We start from the raw sequence: 18,411 nt of genomic DNA, 5'->3' as shown, positions 1-18,411 counted from the left end.
TCTGCTTTAGGAATTAAGCAGATCTCAAATCTTTACAGCCTGTGAGATTTCTTCAATCTTCCAATAAACCTGTCTGATTGGTGCACTGCACCTTAATGCCCCTCCTACCTTCTGAAGTTGTGCGTTCAGGGTAACAATGGAACTGGGGAAATCAGTGCATAAAAATCTTTAAAATCTTTCCAGGCTGCTTTTCCTGAGGTATTCTTTGAGTACAAGCCCTCTGTTGTTGACAGCCAGACCCAGGTCTATAACTACTGTTATTTTTATGTTGTTTGCTATTTTTAATGAAAATGTTGATCACCGTGCATAGAATTACAGAGACGATAGAATTTTCAGCACAAGCAGCCTGCTTGAACCATTTGGTCATAGATAGTACAAAGTACCATGGCAGCCTTCTTGTACCCTGCTACCAACTCAACCTGCAAGTTAACCTTTAAGGAATCCTGCACTGGGACTCCCAACTGCCTTTGCAACTCTGATTTCTGAATTTGCTCCCCGTTTAGAAAATAGTCTGATAGCTTAAGGCAAGAACACTGCTGTGTTGTACTTTCTGACTATTATTTAGACATATTCAGGTGGATGATTTGCCCCTGAATGTAGCAAGTTATGTAAGTACAGATGTTGAACATGACATTATTGTAATCTCATTGTCATTCCAGATGAAAAGGCTAAAGATGTTGCAAAGGCAGTGAAACCACAAGAGACAGCTGGAGCAGAGGACCTAACCTCAGCTGGCAGTTCTGAGTTTGATGAAAAGGCATCGCATGTCCCTAACACCCAGTTATCTCCTCTATCCCATCTTGTTGAAGAGATGCAGAGTGAAGGGACCCATCCAGGAACTTTTACATTGTCTGTCTTCCCGGAATGGTCTGGCCATTTGGATGTTACTACTGATAAATCAGGTCCATCCCCAAACTCCAAGGAAGAGATTCTACAATACAATAGGCCTGATTCTTCAGCTTTTAATAGAACCAAAAGCAGCAATAGCCTGCTGACCACAAACTCTTCTCCTAAACAAAATGCAAGCCTATCTTCATCAAAACAAGAGGAGTCGTTGTTTCAAAGGCGACTCGAGTTGCACTCAGATGATTTTTGGAGCAGTTTTTCTACTAGGGCAGCAGATCATTCTTCACAAAACACTTGTGAGGATTATGTGAGTAGCAATACCAAGCTGAAAGCACATCACGGGGAGGAATTTGACTTGACTCAATCAAGCACTATTGTCATAAATGCAAAAGGCTTCAAAGAAAATGGATTTGGATCCCATGTTTTTTTGGCAAATATCTCTGGTTTTACACCTTCCTCTAACCAACAGCCTGCGTTGGAGTTAAGAGCAAACAGACTGACAAATGAGACTGGTGGTCAGGAAGGGATAGCTGCTGAATCACCCCCAAGCAGGACTGCTAATATCTGTGAACAAGCTTCAGTTCTTCCTTTAGTAAACAGATACTGTTCAGTGAAAGAGGATGCAGATTTGACACACTGTCAGCAGACTGCTGCTAGAGACTCCTGGACTGCAGAAGTTATTTCCCCTGCAAGCTTCCTTGTATTCAATGACGACTTTCCCAGCACTGATAATAAGTCAGAAGGCATGGAAAAAGACTTGTTTTGCAAAAGGGAAGTGCAATCATCTGTACAAGGTACAAATGAAATACTTCCACCTTTACCTCAAGAAGAAAATTCATTAGGAAGTGAAGTAGTTGAAGAAGTGACATCGTGTAGCAAAGATCAGGCATCTCTAGCTGAAGGCTTTGCATCTGAAAGTGTTGAATTGCCTCTCTTGAATGCAGAAGGGGTATTACACAGACAGCAAGATTTATTACCAGTTTTAAAATCCAGTTCTGAAATGGAGGTCTTGGCCATTCCACTCATTGACACATCAGCTCAGATGAGATGGATTCCTCCTGTAGAAGAAATCTCATTCATAAATGAGGAGCTTCCATCACCAGCTGAGGGAGACAATCCGCTTAATACGAAGGAGATGAGCTCTCCAGTCGATGAATTAATGGTGCATGAAGCTGACGTTTCTTCATCTCCTACTGAATGTACTATCTCATTTGAAACTGAAGAATTTCCTGCACTGCCTGAAGAAATTATAATACTTCCGAGCAAAGAGCTTCCTTCTCCATCAAGAGATAGTAGCATTGTTCAAATTAAAGATTTCTCACCATCATCTGCCAACAACTCTTCCATATATGAATCATCTGTGCATAATAAAAGCAATGGGGTGAACACTGATGAATTCACTCACCCTCCTCCCCCTATTGAAAAAATAGTGGAAGAAAGGAAAAGTAATGTTACAGAGAAATACAAATATCCCCTCAGATCAAGTAGAGTCAAGGAAAACTTAACAGAGTTTCATGGAAATAATCTTTTATTAGAGCCCTTAAGAGTCCTCCTACCTGAAATGAGGCAACAAATAGTTGAGCCTTTAAGTTGCTCTACTGTCAGAGACAAAGAGTTGGTAGATATTAAAAAGGCTGATTCCCTAAAATTTGAAGGACACACATCATTTGGTCAGGATTATTGGGTTGCTGCAGAACTGGATAAACCAAAAGCACAACATGATGGAGCCTTCTGTGAGCTGAAGTACAAGGAATACACAAAGAAATGTGACATCCCTATCACTCCAGAAGACATTTTCCACCACTGGGATATATTTGATGTCACTGACAGTGAAGACTCATTCTCTGAGGGGTCACCTATTCTAAACCAGCAAGATGCCGATGACTATTTGATGCGAGCTCAGTCTTCTGAAACAGAATTTGAGATGAAGGTGAAAGAGAGGGTAATTGCTTCCCAGAAAAAAGACAAAAACCCTATTTTGGACCAAAGCAACCAGGCAGAGGCACATTGGAATATTAACAATGATCTTGAGCTGGAACGCGTAATTCTGGAGTGCGCAAAGGCAGTAGAATCATTTGCAGATTCTGAACATTTGCTGGATGCTGATATGGAGCCAAAATCTCACTTGGAGGATAACTTAAATTCAGAAGGTTTAATCCGTTCTTGGGCTGAACAGCAGCTTGTCGGAAAAGGCAGTGAGCAGTCATTGAATGACACTAAAGGATTTCTCACACAATATCTTGTAGGAGGAACTTTGGGCGAAGTGACCAGCATTAGAGACCAGGAATATCACAGCACCCAAAAGAAACTCAGCCAATGTCAAATCAAGCGACATTCTGCCGAGTTGACTCAGCAAAACTCCCAGACTCTTCCAAGGCAGAGAGATCTTGACAGATCCTATAAAGAAATGACTGGCTTTCTTAGAATAGACTTAATGCAGCTCCAAGATAAAGTTAGAATTGCAAAGAAAGGCAGCTACAAAGAAACCATGGAAAATATGATCAATTACTTAATCACAGAATTCATAGATGAAGCCACAAAAGAATACAAAAGAATCAAGAGGAAACATACAGGAAATACTGAAGCAAAACTAATTCTTCATTCTCAGCCTGCAGTGGGGTGTTTGACTGTGAGTACTGAGACAATTTATATAAATAAAAATAAATGTTTCAGAACAGTAGATGAACCACACAAGAAAAGGGAAATTTGCACAACAATCTATGAACTGGAATGCAATTCATCAAAGGACAGTAACTGGAAGCAGATTCAAAGTACATTTATTATCAAAGTATGTATAAATTATACAACCTTGAGATTTATCTGTTCACAGCAGCCACAAAGCAAGAAACCCGAAAGAACACAAATATTAAAAAAAGACAAACACCCAAAGTGCAGAGAGGGAGAGAGAAAAACAAAACACAAATCATGCAAGCAACAACATTCAGACAAAATGGAGTCTGTAGACCCTGAGCCCAGAGCAGCCTGAGTAGGCCCATAGCCTCTTTCTCAGTTCATCACAGATCACACATTTAACAGTAACTTCCAAAGAGCACTGAATGAATTCCCTTGTAGGAAAAATTTGCTGAGCTATAGGAAAGAAAGTTGGAGTCAATCCAGTTTATTACCCTCTATAAAGAATTGTCAAAGGCACAATGGAACAAATGGCTTCCACTATGTTGTATGCATTTACATTCTGAACAATACTTTGTTTCTGCATGGACCTGCACCAAGTGAGATCCTTTCTGCCTTCAAAGGTTGGCATAAAAGATCTCTAGCACCCCAGGACATTCCCTGTTTCCTGACCAGCAGCATATTTTCCGAAATGAGACTAACTTACAACAGATTAGTTGTTTTGTGGGAAGTAGGTGGTTTGGAATAGTTACCTGACTTCACTTTATAACAGCTACGTATTACGTATAAATAAGCCTGCTAATTAGGTCCTTGAACTTTTTTCCCCTGCATTTCTACACAGGTGGCTACAACCTTTCCTTTGACTGTAAAACCAAAATGCATGTAACATTGTTCACTGGAGTAATATGACATGCTAAACCATGTCATTGCATAATTTTAGGTTTGAGCTCATGCTTCTGCTCCCATTTTAAGATCCAGGAGAATTCAAACCCTACTCCTAGGATCTGAGCACACAAGATAAGCTGTCACTCCCTGTGTAGTCCTGAAGGATTGTTGTGTATCAGAGATGCTGGGTTTTAAATGAAATATTACAGACTCATCCCTCGTCCTCAGGTGGACATGAAAAAAATTCACTGTGTCATTTCAAGAAAAAGTAGAAGAATTCTCCCTTGTTTTTCAACCAATGTTTATTACCTCAGCTGGCAGGTTGGATACATCAAATTTTCTTGTCATTATTTCTTTGGCTGTCCTTGATTGGCTGATATTAAATCTAATAATTTTCCACCCCTCACTTGATTGTAATCCATGTGACTGTGATTCTTGCACTAGGACATGATAATAGATTATTTCTATTGTCAATGTCCTTCAATTCGATTTAGATTTACTGTTCTTTGCATATTGAAAATGGTGCACAATGCAGGGATATCTGGAAACAGCCCAGATATAGATATTAGAAAGCTGAAGGGACTACAGTCCTTCCTGGGCACCAAAACCCATGGACAGAAGTTTCTGTTGGATCAGAAGCTACAACTGATTGAGGAGACATTTCAGTTGTAGCTTCTGAAGAGATAAATCTTATGCCATTTCCCTTCTTAGAAATAAATATCAATATGGGGTTGGTGACCATATCAAGCAGGCCCAATGAGGGCACACTTGCTCTTAGATGCGGATATACATTCCACTCCGGAGACTTGAGTGCAATATTTAGGGTGTTTCTTTCCAATGCAGTTCCTAGGGTAAGAAAATCCATCTTCTTGGTGAAATGTTAAACGGAAGCTTTCTCCCCTCGCAAGTGAATCCAAAAATTGAGAAGGAACTAGAGGTGGACTTTAATCTGGCCAGAGTCTAATTCTAAGCAGTCAAGCACCTGAACATGACCTAATTGGTGTTAAAGTGGAGCTCAGTAACTAAGATGGAAAGACTGACTGCAGAAATCTCAAGGAAGTCTGTTAGGTTCCTTCTGCCACTGCAAAATGAAAACACCCAAGGAAGTTGTTTCATAAGCTCAAGGTCATGACACTAAACTGGGAGGACCATGATTTCAGCAGCTAGGATACTTGTGGAGGAATGTAATTGGGACTCAGTTCTCTCCAAGATCTTTAACCCTACAATAATATAAAATATGCAGAATTTTTGTTGATTACATTTGATTTTATCCCTATTTTTCTTTACATAGGCTATTTTTGATTTGACTTCTGAAATTTTTCAAAATGCCTTAAAAAAGGAGCCAAAAAACAAACTAGATCCATGGATGAAAGCCAGGCCTCAGGCTTTATTCTACTCTGGTCATGCTTTCAATAAAGAGGACAAAACTGAAGTGACGGTAAATGCCAGCTATCCATTAAAAACAAATTCTTATGATTGGTTGCAAATATTTGCGGGCTATGAAATGTCTGAGGATGTGAAAGGCTGCATTCTTTCACCCTCTCCTCATCCTCACCCACTCTTCACCCATTCCTCAACCCCTCCTTGCCCTTTCCTTGACCCCTCTTCATCCCCCTCTTGACCCTCCTCACCCGCTCCTCTGCCAAGGAATCTTCTTTAAATGGTTAAGTGAAATTTGTTGATTGCTGACCCGTCACTGCTGAGGGTCTCGGGATTATCCTTGACCACAGGACTCAACTGGCCACCCACATATTTGATGGGAGAGAGGGGGCCTGCTAGTCCCATACAGACCATTAGCTACCTACCTCTGTCAATCCCATTTAATTGATTCGTTTGTTGGTGATTAAAGTGTTTTTTTATTTATTTTATTTAGTGATACAGTGCAGAGTAGGTCCTCCCAGCCCTTTGAGCCATGCCAGCTCAGCAACTCCGACAAACCCAATTAACCCTCATCAAATCATGGGACAATTTACAATGACCAATTCACCTACCCGGTACATCTTAGAACTGAGGAAACCGGAGCACCCGGGAAAACCCAGGCTTTCCACAGGGAGGGCATACAGACTCCTCACAGATGGTGCTGGAATTGAACTCCGAACTCCGGAATGCCCCAAGCTACCGTGGCACCTGTCCTGATATCTAAATGTTAAGAGAGTACTGCCTCCACACCAATTCAGAGCAACCCAACTGAAATGCCACTTTCCTTTGAGGTAGAGATGTTTCCTTAAGGGCTAATTCTTTTGTTGACCTTGAAAATTTTTTTAAGCATTTCATCCAAGATAAGGTGACCAAGTTACTAAATCTGGACAGAAATGACCTAGCAACGAGAAGGAAAATACCCAAACTGGCCAAATACAACAAGAGCAAGAGAGACCAGGTGGACATTATCTTGGTAAGGAAGTCATTACTAGCTGATAATCTTAATGAATTGAAACATAAGCACATGTCAACAAAATTTGCAGTTGTCAACCAAGTGGCATGTCATATAGAATGGATGATATTGAAATGTACTTTAATAAAGAGAGAAAGAGAAGGAGAGCATTTAGAAAAGTGTTTGATGGCTCTAGGACTGAACTCACCAGAGTTTAGAAGAAAGTGGGGGGGGGGGGGGAATCTCATTGAAACTTATCGAACATTGAGAGGCCTAGATAGAATGGATGCAGAGAGGATGTTTCCTATAGTGGGTGAGTCTAGGACCAGAGGGCACAGCCTCAGAATAGAGGGATGCTCAATTAGAACAGAGATGAGAAGGAATTTATTTAGCCAAAAGGTGGTAAATCAGTGAAATTCATTGCCATAGGCTGTGCAGGCCAAGTCATTGGATATATTTAAATCAGAGGTTGATAGGTTTTTGGTTAGACAGGGGGTCAAAGGTTATCAGTGGTAAGCATGAGAATAGGGTTGAGAGAGAGAATAAAAAAATAGAATGGCAGAGCAGACTTGGTGGTCTGAGTGGTCTAATTTGCTCCAATGATCTAAGTTAATCTTCCTTCAACATGATCAAACTTTGGCTGGGGTGTCATTTTTGTTTGGGGAGCAACCAACAGATTTTTATAACAGACACTAATAGTGTGGCAAGCAGTTCATGCCATGTTTATTTTTAAACCGGATGTTGAGAAACTCAATTCTACCTCTTTTTGATACACTAATTGTGTAGTTTTACAAATTCGATGTCATATATCTCCAAAAAAATCATGAAACTGGGACATCCTTCAGTAAAGTGCATTATTGTGGGTGGGTCTCCATATTTAATCGTAAAAGACAAACTGTGTGTTCTACATATAATCCTACTTGCTGGACAGGCTGCCATACAGATGAGGTCAAGGGAAAGTGCAGTTGAAAATGGAAAAGAAAAGGAAATATTTGGGGGAAGGAAATAAAACCTCACAGGTTTCCCAGGGGAAGCACTCCCCCATCAAGTATGGAGCTCGCCTGTTGTGCCCAGTGGTCAAAGATAGTCCAGAGCCTTTCAGCAGTGATGAGTCAGCAATCAGCAAATTGCACTTAACAGTTTAAAGAAGACTCCTTCACTGAGGCTACCCAGCACAGGATCATAGAGATAAAAAATCACTAACTGGCTGCATTATGGGGGTGTGGGGGCAACTGCACTGGATCAAGGTAAGCTGCAGAGAGTAGTGAACTTAGTCAGCTCCATCATGAGTACTAGCCTCTGTTGTATAAAGGACATCTTCAAGGAGCAATGTCTCAAAAAGTCAGCATCCATCATTAAGGACCTCCATCACCGAGGCCTTGTGCTCATTGCTGTCTTCAGGAAGGAGATACAAAAGCCTAAAGAGACACACTCAGTGATTCAGGAACACATTCTTCCCCTCTGCCATTTGATTTCTTAAAGGACGTTAAACCCATGAACGCTACCATTCTACTTTTTTTTATTTCTATTTTTGCACTACTTATTTAATTTTATATACTTACTGTAATTCAGTTTTTTTCTATTTTTTAAATTCATTTATGGGATGTGGGCATTGCCAGCTAAGCCAGCATTTATTACCCACCCCTAGTTGCCCTTGAGAAGGTGGTGTATTACGGTATGTATTGCATTGTACTGCTGCCACAAAGTCAACGAATTTCACAACCATTGCTGGTGATATTAAACCTAATTCTGATCCTGAATGATTTTCAAACAGCAAATTTAATGTCCTGGGGTGACTTTAAATTATTTGGGCTTTCATTGTGAGGTACCTCTTTATGAACTGTGTGGCCAGTTGAGCACAGGTTGAAATGAGTGACCTTTTGACCCAATATCTTCCGTTAAGTAACTGATACATGCTGGAAGTGCCTGGTCCATTCTCTGGATGAAAAGGACTTCCCAAGGAAATGTACACTAACATTACAAATAAGGCTCAAATTTGTGGGCTATGCATTATGTAGACACAAACAGATTTTTTCTAATACATTCTCTAGATTTTTATGTGTATCCTCTGAGGATAAACAATTTTTCAACTGCCTCTGTGAGATAAATTTGGATTCTTTGGGGGTTTACACAGAGTACCCATTGTCACAAATCTAGATTTGATGTGGCTGATCAAACTGCCTCTTCCATTAAGAAATGAATTGTATACTGACTGTTGTAAAAACGGTTTTTATCCATTAACCAGTGTCTCCTGTTTTATTTTCTGTGCCTTATGTTGGTTACAGCAGTCTGACAGTCTGTAGACAGCTGTCTTTGTGTAGCATAATAGAAGTGTGGGAACAGCTGGTTGTGAGGAGAATTGTCCATTATGATATCCTTGCAGTGGTACTTATAAATAATTCATCTGCTTCTCTGTGTGTGCCTCCCTCTCCCTCTGCCGTGGTCCATCTGTAGCTACTCACTTTCCCAAAGTTGTACTCAAATTGTAGACAATTGGCTGAATGAAATCAGCAACTGTCTGAGTGGTGCACATTTTCCCAAGATTTACCTTGTGCTAAAATAGATAAGCCTTGTATTTCTTAGAATTACAAACAACTCTACTGGTACTGCAAGCACAAAGTACCCTGGAGCACACAAGTAATGCACAACTCCCATCTATGAAGCAGCTATCAACCACTCTACATGAGACAGTATTTAGAACTGAAAGGCAACTCAAATGCTCACACCTCTGAGCATTGAAATAAAAATAGTTCCAATGCATTTCTGACTCTCTGTAGAGCTAAACCTACTTTGCACTGAAGCACGGTTCAGTCTAGCAAATCATGGCTTCCTGCCTGAGTTCCCAATTCCCATTATAAATGTTTCCACCCTGAAGGGAGCTCCCAACTGAAGGTGGAAGGAGGAGGAAAAATTGCAACTCGCTTCATGCTGAAGTGTGGCACGCGATGGCATTGGACTAGCAATCTGAAGGGCATGAGTTCAAGCCCCAGCTGAGGCAACGAGTTGTGTCCTTGAGCGAGGCACTTAACCACACACCAGTCCAGTCCACCCAGCTGAAAATGGTTACCAGCAAAATGCTTGGGGGTTAACCTCGCAATAGACTGGTGTCCCTCCTGAGGGGGAGTCTCATAGTCACTTCACGCCATGGAAACTGACATAAGCACCAGCCTGATGAGGCTATAAGGCTCGGGACAAACTTTAACTTTTAACTCATGCTGAACATTATTTCAGCAGCAGAAACATTGCATTATTAAAATTTGTGATTCTGAATCTTGATTGCAACAGTCAGACTCTAGTCAATGGGCCCTCTGTCCTTCCATTTACTTTACTTAATGAACTCAGCTGCCTCCTTTTGTCCTGAGGAGATGAGGACATTCCCCAGTTGAACGCCCACTCTTGTCCTTCCAGCTGCTAGAGGTAAAGCTTTCTTCCAGATAGGTCATCCCTTAGGGTCAAGAATGGCTTGCTTTCACTTCAGACCTCCAGCTTTTGAGATGGCTATTGTGGTCGGTGTGGGACCCACAGTCTCTGCCCTAGGTGGCATGAGGTCCTTGACATAGCAAGTGGGTGAGTAAGTAGGGAGATGGTACATTGCTTTCACGATTTTTGTAAAGCTTCTGAGTGCTCCCACTGAAGGAACTTACGATTATTGGTGCTATCCCAAATGTTACCTCTCCATTTCAAATATGCCAGAAATTCCATGAGTGGGTATGGATATGGTATATTTCCAAGGAGGCTTTGAGAACGTCACTGAATAACCTCCTCTGTCCAACTAGTAATTTTGCTGTGTACCAATTTAGGAAGTCTGGCGTTGAGCATACAAATAATGTGATCTACCCAATCTGATAAGGTGGATTGAAATGTCTCCTGTAGATGACCTGAAATTCCTAACATCACACACGCAAATGTGTGCCTCCATAGTGCAGCCCAATGACAGAGACTGTGGTGACATTGGTGTTGGAGTGTAAATGACAGGTTAAATAGTTCCCTCATTGTTTTGTAGATCATCTCCACTGCAATGGGATTGCTGTTGGAGATGATGTGTCATTTGAAATGAGAAAAGTTCAGAAAAATGTTGGGAAGAAGATGTAGCCCTCCTTGTCACCGCTTTACACTGTTGTGGATCCGCCGGCTAAATCTGTGGCAAACTCCCCCAATGAAGCAGGCAGAGGATCAACATGAACGAAGGAGGGCAGCCAAATTTGAAGGGTTATCCGCAGGATTTTTCAACTGACATAGTCACAGGCCTTAGTCAGGTTGAAATTGGCAATGTGGGTAATTGATGCTGCTCTCTGGATTTCTTTTTTTGAAATTGTGTTATGGTGATGACCTAGTCTGTTGTTCCTCAAGGTGATACAATCTGCACTGTTCTGAGAAGCAGTTGTTTAGATTCTGGGAAGGGGTGAATGTGGAGAACATTCAGATGACCTTCCCTATGGCAGATCTCAGGGAGACCTCTGTGATAACTGTAATTGGATTTGTCTTCTTTTCTTGAACATGGCGACAATCATTCCCCTGACATATCCTCTTCTTCTTAGATATGGGAAAAGAAACTGTAGATGTCTGCTCTGACGTTCTTCAAACAGATGAAGTGGTAGAGGCTTGGCTGTGGGTGAAAGCAATCTTTTCTTTCATCCATTGTGTACAAATTCAGAGAGGGAGGAGTGCATGGTTGAACAAAATATTGGATGATAATTTGAAGTCAGCGTCACTTCCCCTGCCCTCCCACCTTTAATTCAGAATCTGACATTGGATTTAAGCTTCCTTCGTAATGCTCAAGGTCCAAGTTCAAAAATTGACGATGTCTCATCCAGGTTCAATTCAGTTTGAGTTTTTCACTAAATTATCATTTTGTTCTTATTGGTTACAACATAAAGGCTTAAATATTGAGTTTTCAGGGAGCAGAGAATCACATCCCAGGCTGGCTGACAAATATACCTTGGTACACAGACCTGATGTGTGTAAATTGATGGCTGCCATTGTCCTTGAATGGAGGTCCCATCTGACACACAATCACATTTTGGAATTGATGGATGGCTCAAGTCATTCCATCCAATTCAATTATGCAGTGTTACTGACATTCTGGGAATCATTTAAAACGAATCAATTTGATTAACGGCCAGCCTTGTGCTGAAGGCTTGAGAATGGCTCAAGAAAGGGACAAGGCCGTGCCATTCTGCTCCTATGGAGCTGTAGGTCACAAGATTATGTTCTATTACCTATGCACAATACAGCAACTAGCCGTGCTGTACTGAGAGAAGACCACAGATTCCATGGCAATCATATACAAAGAAAATGCTCTCATAAATCATATGTTCAGGGTTAGGAAAGATGATGTACATTTGTTATTTCTGACTTTTGAGGAGATTGGTTAAGGTTTATTATTGCTAGAGCAAAAAGAAGAGAATGGAAGAAATGTGGGAACAGGCTCTGATTAGAATTATTTGTTCAGGTGGTGGATAAAATGGATCTGTTCGACGAAAATAAATTTTTCCATGTTTTATCTTGAACATACATTACTACCATACTGAGTACTGCTCTTTTGTGTACCTATGATCAGCAAGTTTATTTAGAGATTGTAAACCTGAACTAAGTCTCAGTAGTGTATTCCCCTTCCTACTGAGAAAGTTGTGGCTGTTGTTGGAATTGATCAGAGTCATGCAAGATGTGTTGTGACCTAGTGTGTCCAACTGCAGCTTCTGGCAGACCACATTGAGGGTCTGGAGCTGCGATTGGATTCATACTGGAGCATCCACGATGCTGAGAAAGTCGTGAATAGCACGTTCAGTGAGTTGGCCACACCGCAGGTAAAGGCTACACAGGCAGAACATTCTAGATTGGGTATTGAGCAATGAGGAAGGGTTAGTTAGCAATCTTGTCGTGCGAGGCCTCTTGGGTAAGAGTGACCATAATATGGTGGAATTCTTCATTAAGATGGAGAGTGACATAGTTAATTCAGAAACAAAGGTTCTGAACTTAAAGAAGGGTAACTTTGAAGGTATGAGACGTGAATTAGCTAAGATAGACTGCCAAATGATACTTAAAGGGTTGACGGTGGATATGCAATGGCAAGCATTTAAAGATCGCATGGATGAACTACAACGATTGTTCATCCCAGTTTGGCAAAAGAATAAACCAGGGAAGTTAGTGCACCCGTGGCTGACAAGGGAAATTTGGGATAGTATCAAGTCCAAAGAAGAAACATATAAATTAGCAAAAAAAAGCGGCACACCTGAGGACTGGGAGAAATTCAGAGACCAGCAGAGGAGGACAAAGGGCTTAATTAGGAAAGGGAAAATAGATTATGAGAGAAAGCTGGCAGGGAACATAAAAACTGACTGTAAAAGCTTTTATAGATACATGAAAAGAAAAAGATTGGTCAAGACAAATGTAGGTCCTTTACAGTCAGAAACAGGTGAACTGATCATAGGGAACAAAGACATGGCAGACCAATTGAATAACTACTTTGGTTCTGTCTTCACTAAGGAGGACATAAATAATCTTCCGGAAATAGTAAGGGACCGAGAGTCTAGTGAGATGGAGGAACTGAGGGAAATACATGTTAGTAGGGAAGTGGTGTTAGGTAAATTGAAGGGATTAAAGACAGATAAATCCCCAGGGCCAGATGGTCTGCATCCCAGAGTGCTTAAGGAAGTAGCCCAAGAAATAGTGGATGCATTAGTGATAATTTTTCAAAACTCCTTAAATTCTGGATTAGTTCCTGAGGATTGGAGGGTGTCTAATGTAACCCCACTTTTTAAAAAAGGAGGGAGAGAGAAACCAGGGAATTATAGACCGGTTAGTCTGACATCGGTGGTGGGGAAAATGCTAGAGTCAGTTATCAAAGATGTGATAACAGCACATTTGGAAAGAGGTGAAATCATCGGACAAAGTCAGCATGGATTTGTGAAAGGAAAATCATGTCTGACGAATCTTATAGAATTTTTTGAAGATGTAACTAGTAGAGTGGATGGGGGAGAGCCAGTGGATGTGGTATATTTAGATTTTCAAAAGGCTTTTGACAAGGTCCCACACAGGAGATTAGTGTGCAAACTTAAAGCACACGGTATTGGGGATATGGTATTGATGTGGATAGAGAATTGGTTGGCAGACAGGAAGCAAAGAGTGGGAGTAAACGGGACCTTTTCAGAATGGCAGGCAGTGACTAGTGGGGTACCGCAAGGCTCAGTGCTGGGACCCCAGTTGTTTACAATATATATTAATGATTTAGACGAGGGAATTAAATGCAGCATCTCCAAGTTTGCGGATGACACGAAGCTGGGCGGCGGTGTTAGCTGTGAGGAGGATGCTAAGAGGATGCAGGGTGACTTGGATAGGTTAGGTGAGTGGGCAAATTCATGGCAGATGCAATTTAATGTGGATAAATGTGAGGTTATCCACTTAGGTTGCAAGAACAGGAAAACAGATTATTATCTGAACAGTGGCCGATTAGGAAAAGAGGAGATGCAACGAGACCTGGGTGTCATTGTACACCAGTCATTGAAGGTGGGCATGCAGGTACAGCAGGCGGTGAAAAAGGCAAATGGTATGTTGGCATTCATAGCAAAAGGATTTGAGTACAGGAGCAGGGAGGTTCTACTGCAGTTGTACAAGGCCTTGGTGAGACCGCACCTAGAATATTGTGTGCAGTTTTGGTCCCCTAATCTGAGGAAAGACATTCTTGCCATTGAGGGAGTACAGAGAAGGTTCACCAGATTGATTCCTGGGATGGCAGGACTTTCATATGAAGAAAGACTGGATCGACTAGGCTTATACTCACTGGAATTTAGAAGATTGAGGGGGGATCTTATTGAAACGTATAAAATTCTAAAGGGATTGGACAGGCTAGATGCAGGAAGATTGTTTCCGACGTTGGGGAAGTCCAGAACGAGGGGTCACAGTTTAAGGATAAAGGGGAAGCCTTTTATGACCGAGATGAGGAAAAACTTCTTCACACAAAGAGTGGTGAATCTGTGGAATTCTCTGCCACAGGAAACAGTTGAGGCTGGTTCATTGGCTATATTTAAGAGGAAGTTAGATATGGCCCTTGTGGCTAAAGGGATCAGAGGGTATGGAGAGAAAGCAGGTACAGGGTTCTGAGTTGGATGATCAGCCATGATCATACTGAATGGCAGTGCAGGCTTGAAGGGCCGAATGGCCTACTCCTGCACCTATCTTCTATGTTTCTTTGTTTCTATGATGTCCCATGAGTGATGCTGAACAGGAAAGTCTGAAACACATCACTCCCAGGCCTATGCTGAGCTTCGAGGAACAGGGATGCTATCAGCCTCGGTAGTCCTGGGTAAGGGAGGAGGAAAATCAAGCAGTCCCCCATTTTTGTTTTGACTGGATGGTGAAAATCTAACTGAAACTCTCTGTAATTTAGTAACTTGGTGACCATAGGTGAGAGGAGAAGAATAGTTACTTGAGTTATCAGAGATCAATCAATGGGTGCCCTTACTGGAGTAAGATGGAAGTAAAAATGCAAGGTGATATTGTCACTCTAGTGAATAATTTGGCAAGGTCCTTCATAAGATTAAATCACATGGGGCACATGTGAGCTGGTAACTTGGATACAAAATTGGCTTGGTCATAGATGACAGAGTATGGCGGTGAAGCAGTGTTTGACTGACTGGAGATCTGTCAACAGTGGTTCCACAAGAAGCAGTGAACATATATATTAATATGTATATTTATAGATACTGTTTATGTATGATATATATATATATATATATATATATATATATATATAGATGAGAATGTCAATGATCTGATTAGTGAGTTTGAAGAAGACATGGAATTTGGCAAAGTTGTGAAAGGAAAGGTAGTTTGTACTGCAAGTAGTAAATCAGATGGAGCTTTGGGTGGAGAAATGGCAGATGAAGTTTAATCTGGATAAATGTGAAGTTGCATTCTGGGAGTTCAAATGAAAGAAGACAGTGTACATTAAATGGGCACACTCATGAGTACAAGTCCATAGTTCCCTGAAAGCAGCAATGCAAGTATAGAATGTTAAAGGAGGCATATGGCATGCCAACCTTCATTGGCCAAGGCACTGAGTACAAAATATAGCAAGTCATGATACAGCAATGTAAAACACTGGCTTGGCAACATTTGGAGTATTGCCTGCAGTTCTGGCCATGTTATAGCAGAAAGCGTGAGGCCTCTTTGGAGGGGATGCAGAAGAGGTTCATCAGGTGTTGCCTAGAATGGAATGTATTAGATACAAGAGAGTTTGGATAAACTTGAATAGTTTTCTCTGGTGTGTCAGGCTGAGGAGTGATATGATAGAAGTTTATAAAATTATAAGAGGCTATGATACAAGTGGAGTATAGGTTTAAGGTGAGAGTAGGAAAGTCTGTACTTATGTGGCAAGTGTTTTTACATGGAGAATGTGCTACTAGAGGAGGTGGTAGATGCAGATATAACAGCAAATATAAGAAGTATTTGAAAACACACATGAACAGGCATAGAATCAACGAGTCTGAATCGTGTGCAGGCAGATGTGATTAGTTTGACTGTGTTATGTTTCATAACTCCAAAACATAAAACTAATCAAAATAAATAAAACAGAGTAGGAAATAATATGTCTAACTTTGTTTTTACTTTAAGTGAAGCAAAATATTTAAAATATTACTCAAATATTAACTAAAATATTAAATACACAACATTCCTCCCTACTAAGCTATAAACCCAACTCAATACAGAATGCATCTCTCTCTTTCTTACTCCCTCCCTCTTACTCTCTCTCTTCTCTCTATCTCTGTCTCTCTCTCTCTCTCTAGCTCTCTCTCTCTAGATACCTTTCTTCTCCAACAATTGATTCTGCTCTTCTCAACTTATTGATGTGGATGATAAAGAGTGAGTACAGTGCCTGACATCACCGTTTCCTTACAGAGTATTGCTATCAGTTTTAGGCCCCTTATTTTAGAAAGGATGTGCTGAAATTGGAGAGGGTTCAAAGAAGGTTCGCGAAAATGGTTCCAGGATTGAATGGCTTGTCATATGAAGAGCGTTTGATGGCTCTGGGCCTGGAATCATGAATTCAGAAGAATGAAGGGTGACCTCATTGAAGCCTATCGAATGGTGAAAGGCCTTGGTAGAGTGGATGTGGAGAGGATGTTTCCTATGGTGGGGGAGTCTAGGACCAGAGGACACAGTCTCAGAATAGAGAAGCGTCCTTTTAGAATGGAGATAAGGAGGATTTTCTTTAGCTAGAGAGTGGTGAATCTGTGGAATTATTTGCCACAGGTAGCTGTGGAGGCCAAGTTTTTATGTATATTTAAGGCAGAGGTTGATAGATTTTTCATTGGTCAGGGCATGAAGGGGTATGGGGAGAAGGCAGTAGGTTGGGGGTGAGAAGAAAATTAGACCAATCATGATGAAATGGTGGAGCAGACTTGATGGGCCAAATGGCCTAATTCTGCTCCTATACATTATGGTATTATGGTCTTCCTTTACCTTTTTGAAAGCCACCTCACACAGCTTTGTGCATTGCCATTTCATTCCAATCTGTATGAACATTCCCTGTCTTAAGTCAAGGGGTGGAGCACAGTACAAATACAAATACTTTATTGTCACCAAACAATTGATACTAGAGCGTACAATCATCACAGTGATATTTGTTTCTGCACTTCCTGTTCCCTGAAGTACAAATTGAAGTAAATATAATAAAAATTTTAATTATAAATCATAATTAGAAAATAGAAAAGGGAAAGTTCGATAGTGCAAGTCAGGTCCAGATATTTGGAAGATATGGTCCAGATCTGGGTCAGGATCTGTTCAGCAGTCCTATCACAGTTAGAAAGAAGCTGTTCCCAAATCTGGTCGTACGTATCTTCATGCTCCTGAACCTTCTCCCGGAGGGAAGTGGGACAAAAAGTGTGTTGGCTGGGTGGGACTTATCCTTGATTATCCTGGCAGCACTGCTCCAACAGCGTGTGGTGTAAAGTGAGTCCAAAGATGGAAGATTGGTTTGTGTGATGTGCTGGGCTAGGTTCACGATCTTCTGCAGCTTCTCCCAGTCTTGGACAGGACAACTTCCATACCAGGTTGTGATGCACCCTAGAAGAATGCTTTCTACAGTGCACCTATAAAAATTAGTGAGGGTTTTAGGGGTCAGGCCAAATTTCTTCAGCTTTCTCAGGAAGTAAAGGCACTGGTGGGCCTTCTTGGCTGTGGACTCTGCTTGGTTAGACCAAGTCAGGTCATTTGTGATATTCAGCCCGAGGAACTTAAAGCTTTTGACCTGTCCCACCTGCGCACCGCCAATGTAGATGGGGTCATGCGGTCCACTGCTTGAATTTCCTAAGCACACTTAGGTAATCATTGTGCTTCATTAGTGTGATCGCAGTAAGTGATGCTTGGTTTAAAGAATTCACACTTGTTGCATTCTGCTCTGAAACCATAATCTTCTAATCTTTTTAACATTGTCTTGAGATTTTGGAGAAGTTTTTTGTCATCCTTAGTGGTAACTATGATATCATCCAGGTAACACTGAGTGCCTGGACAGCTTTTTGGTATGTGGACCATAACTTTCTGCCAGAGTGTAGGTGTAGCTGCTACTCCAAAAATAAGCCAATTATAGAAATAAAATAATTTATGAGTATTTATGGTTAGAAGCACTTCGGACTCTTCTTCAATCTCCATCTGTAGCTAGTAGGCTCAGCTAAGTCCAC

General features: G+C 41.2%; 1 protein-coding gene across 1 annotated transcript in view; it reads left to right on the top strand.

Moving 5' to 3' along the window:
* LOC140730167 (uncharacterized) overlaps positions 1-18,411 on the top strand; it is an 85,791-nt gene that overhangs the window by 59,805 nt on the left and 7,575 nt on the right. The window contains exons 17-18 of the mRNA XM_073050292.1: positions 660-3,475; positions 5,654-5,800. Coding sequence (XP_072906393.1) covers positions 660-3,475; positions 5,654-5,800 — 2,963 coding nt within the window. The remainder of the gene's footprint in view (positions 1-659; positions 3,476-5,653; positions 5,801-18,411) is intronic.

Source organism: Hemitrygon akajei, chromosome 7, assembly GCF_048418815.1.
Source record: "Hemitrygon akajei chromosome 7, sHemAka1.3, whole genome shotgun sequence".
Lineage (NCBI taxonomy): Eukaryota > Metazoa > Chordata > Chondrichthyes > Myliobatiformes > Dasyatidae > Hemitrygon > Hemitrygon akajei.
This window is presented reverse-complemented; position numbering and strand designations above follow the sequence as displayed.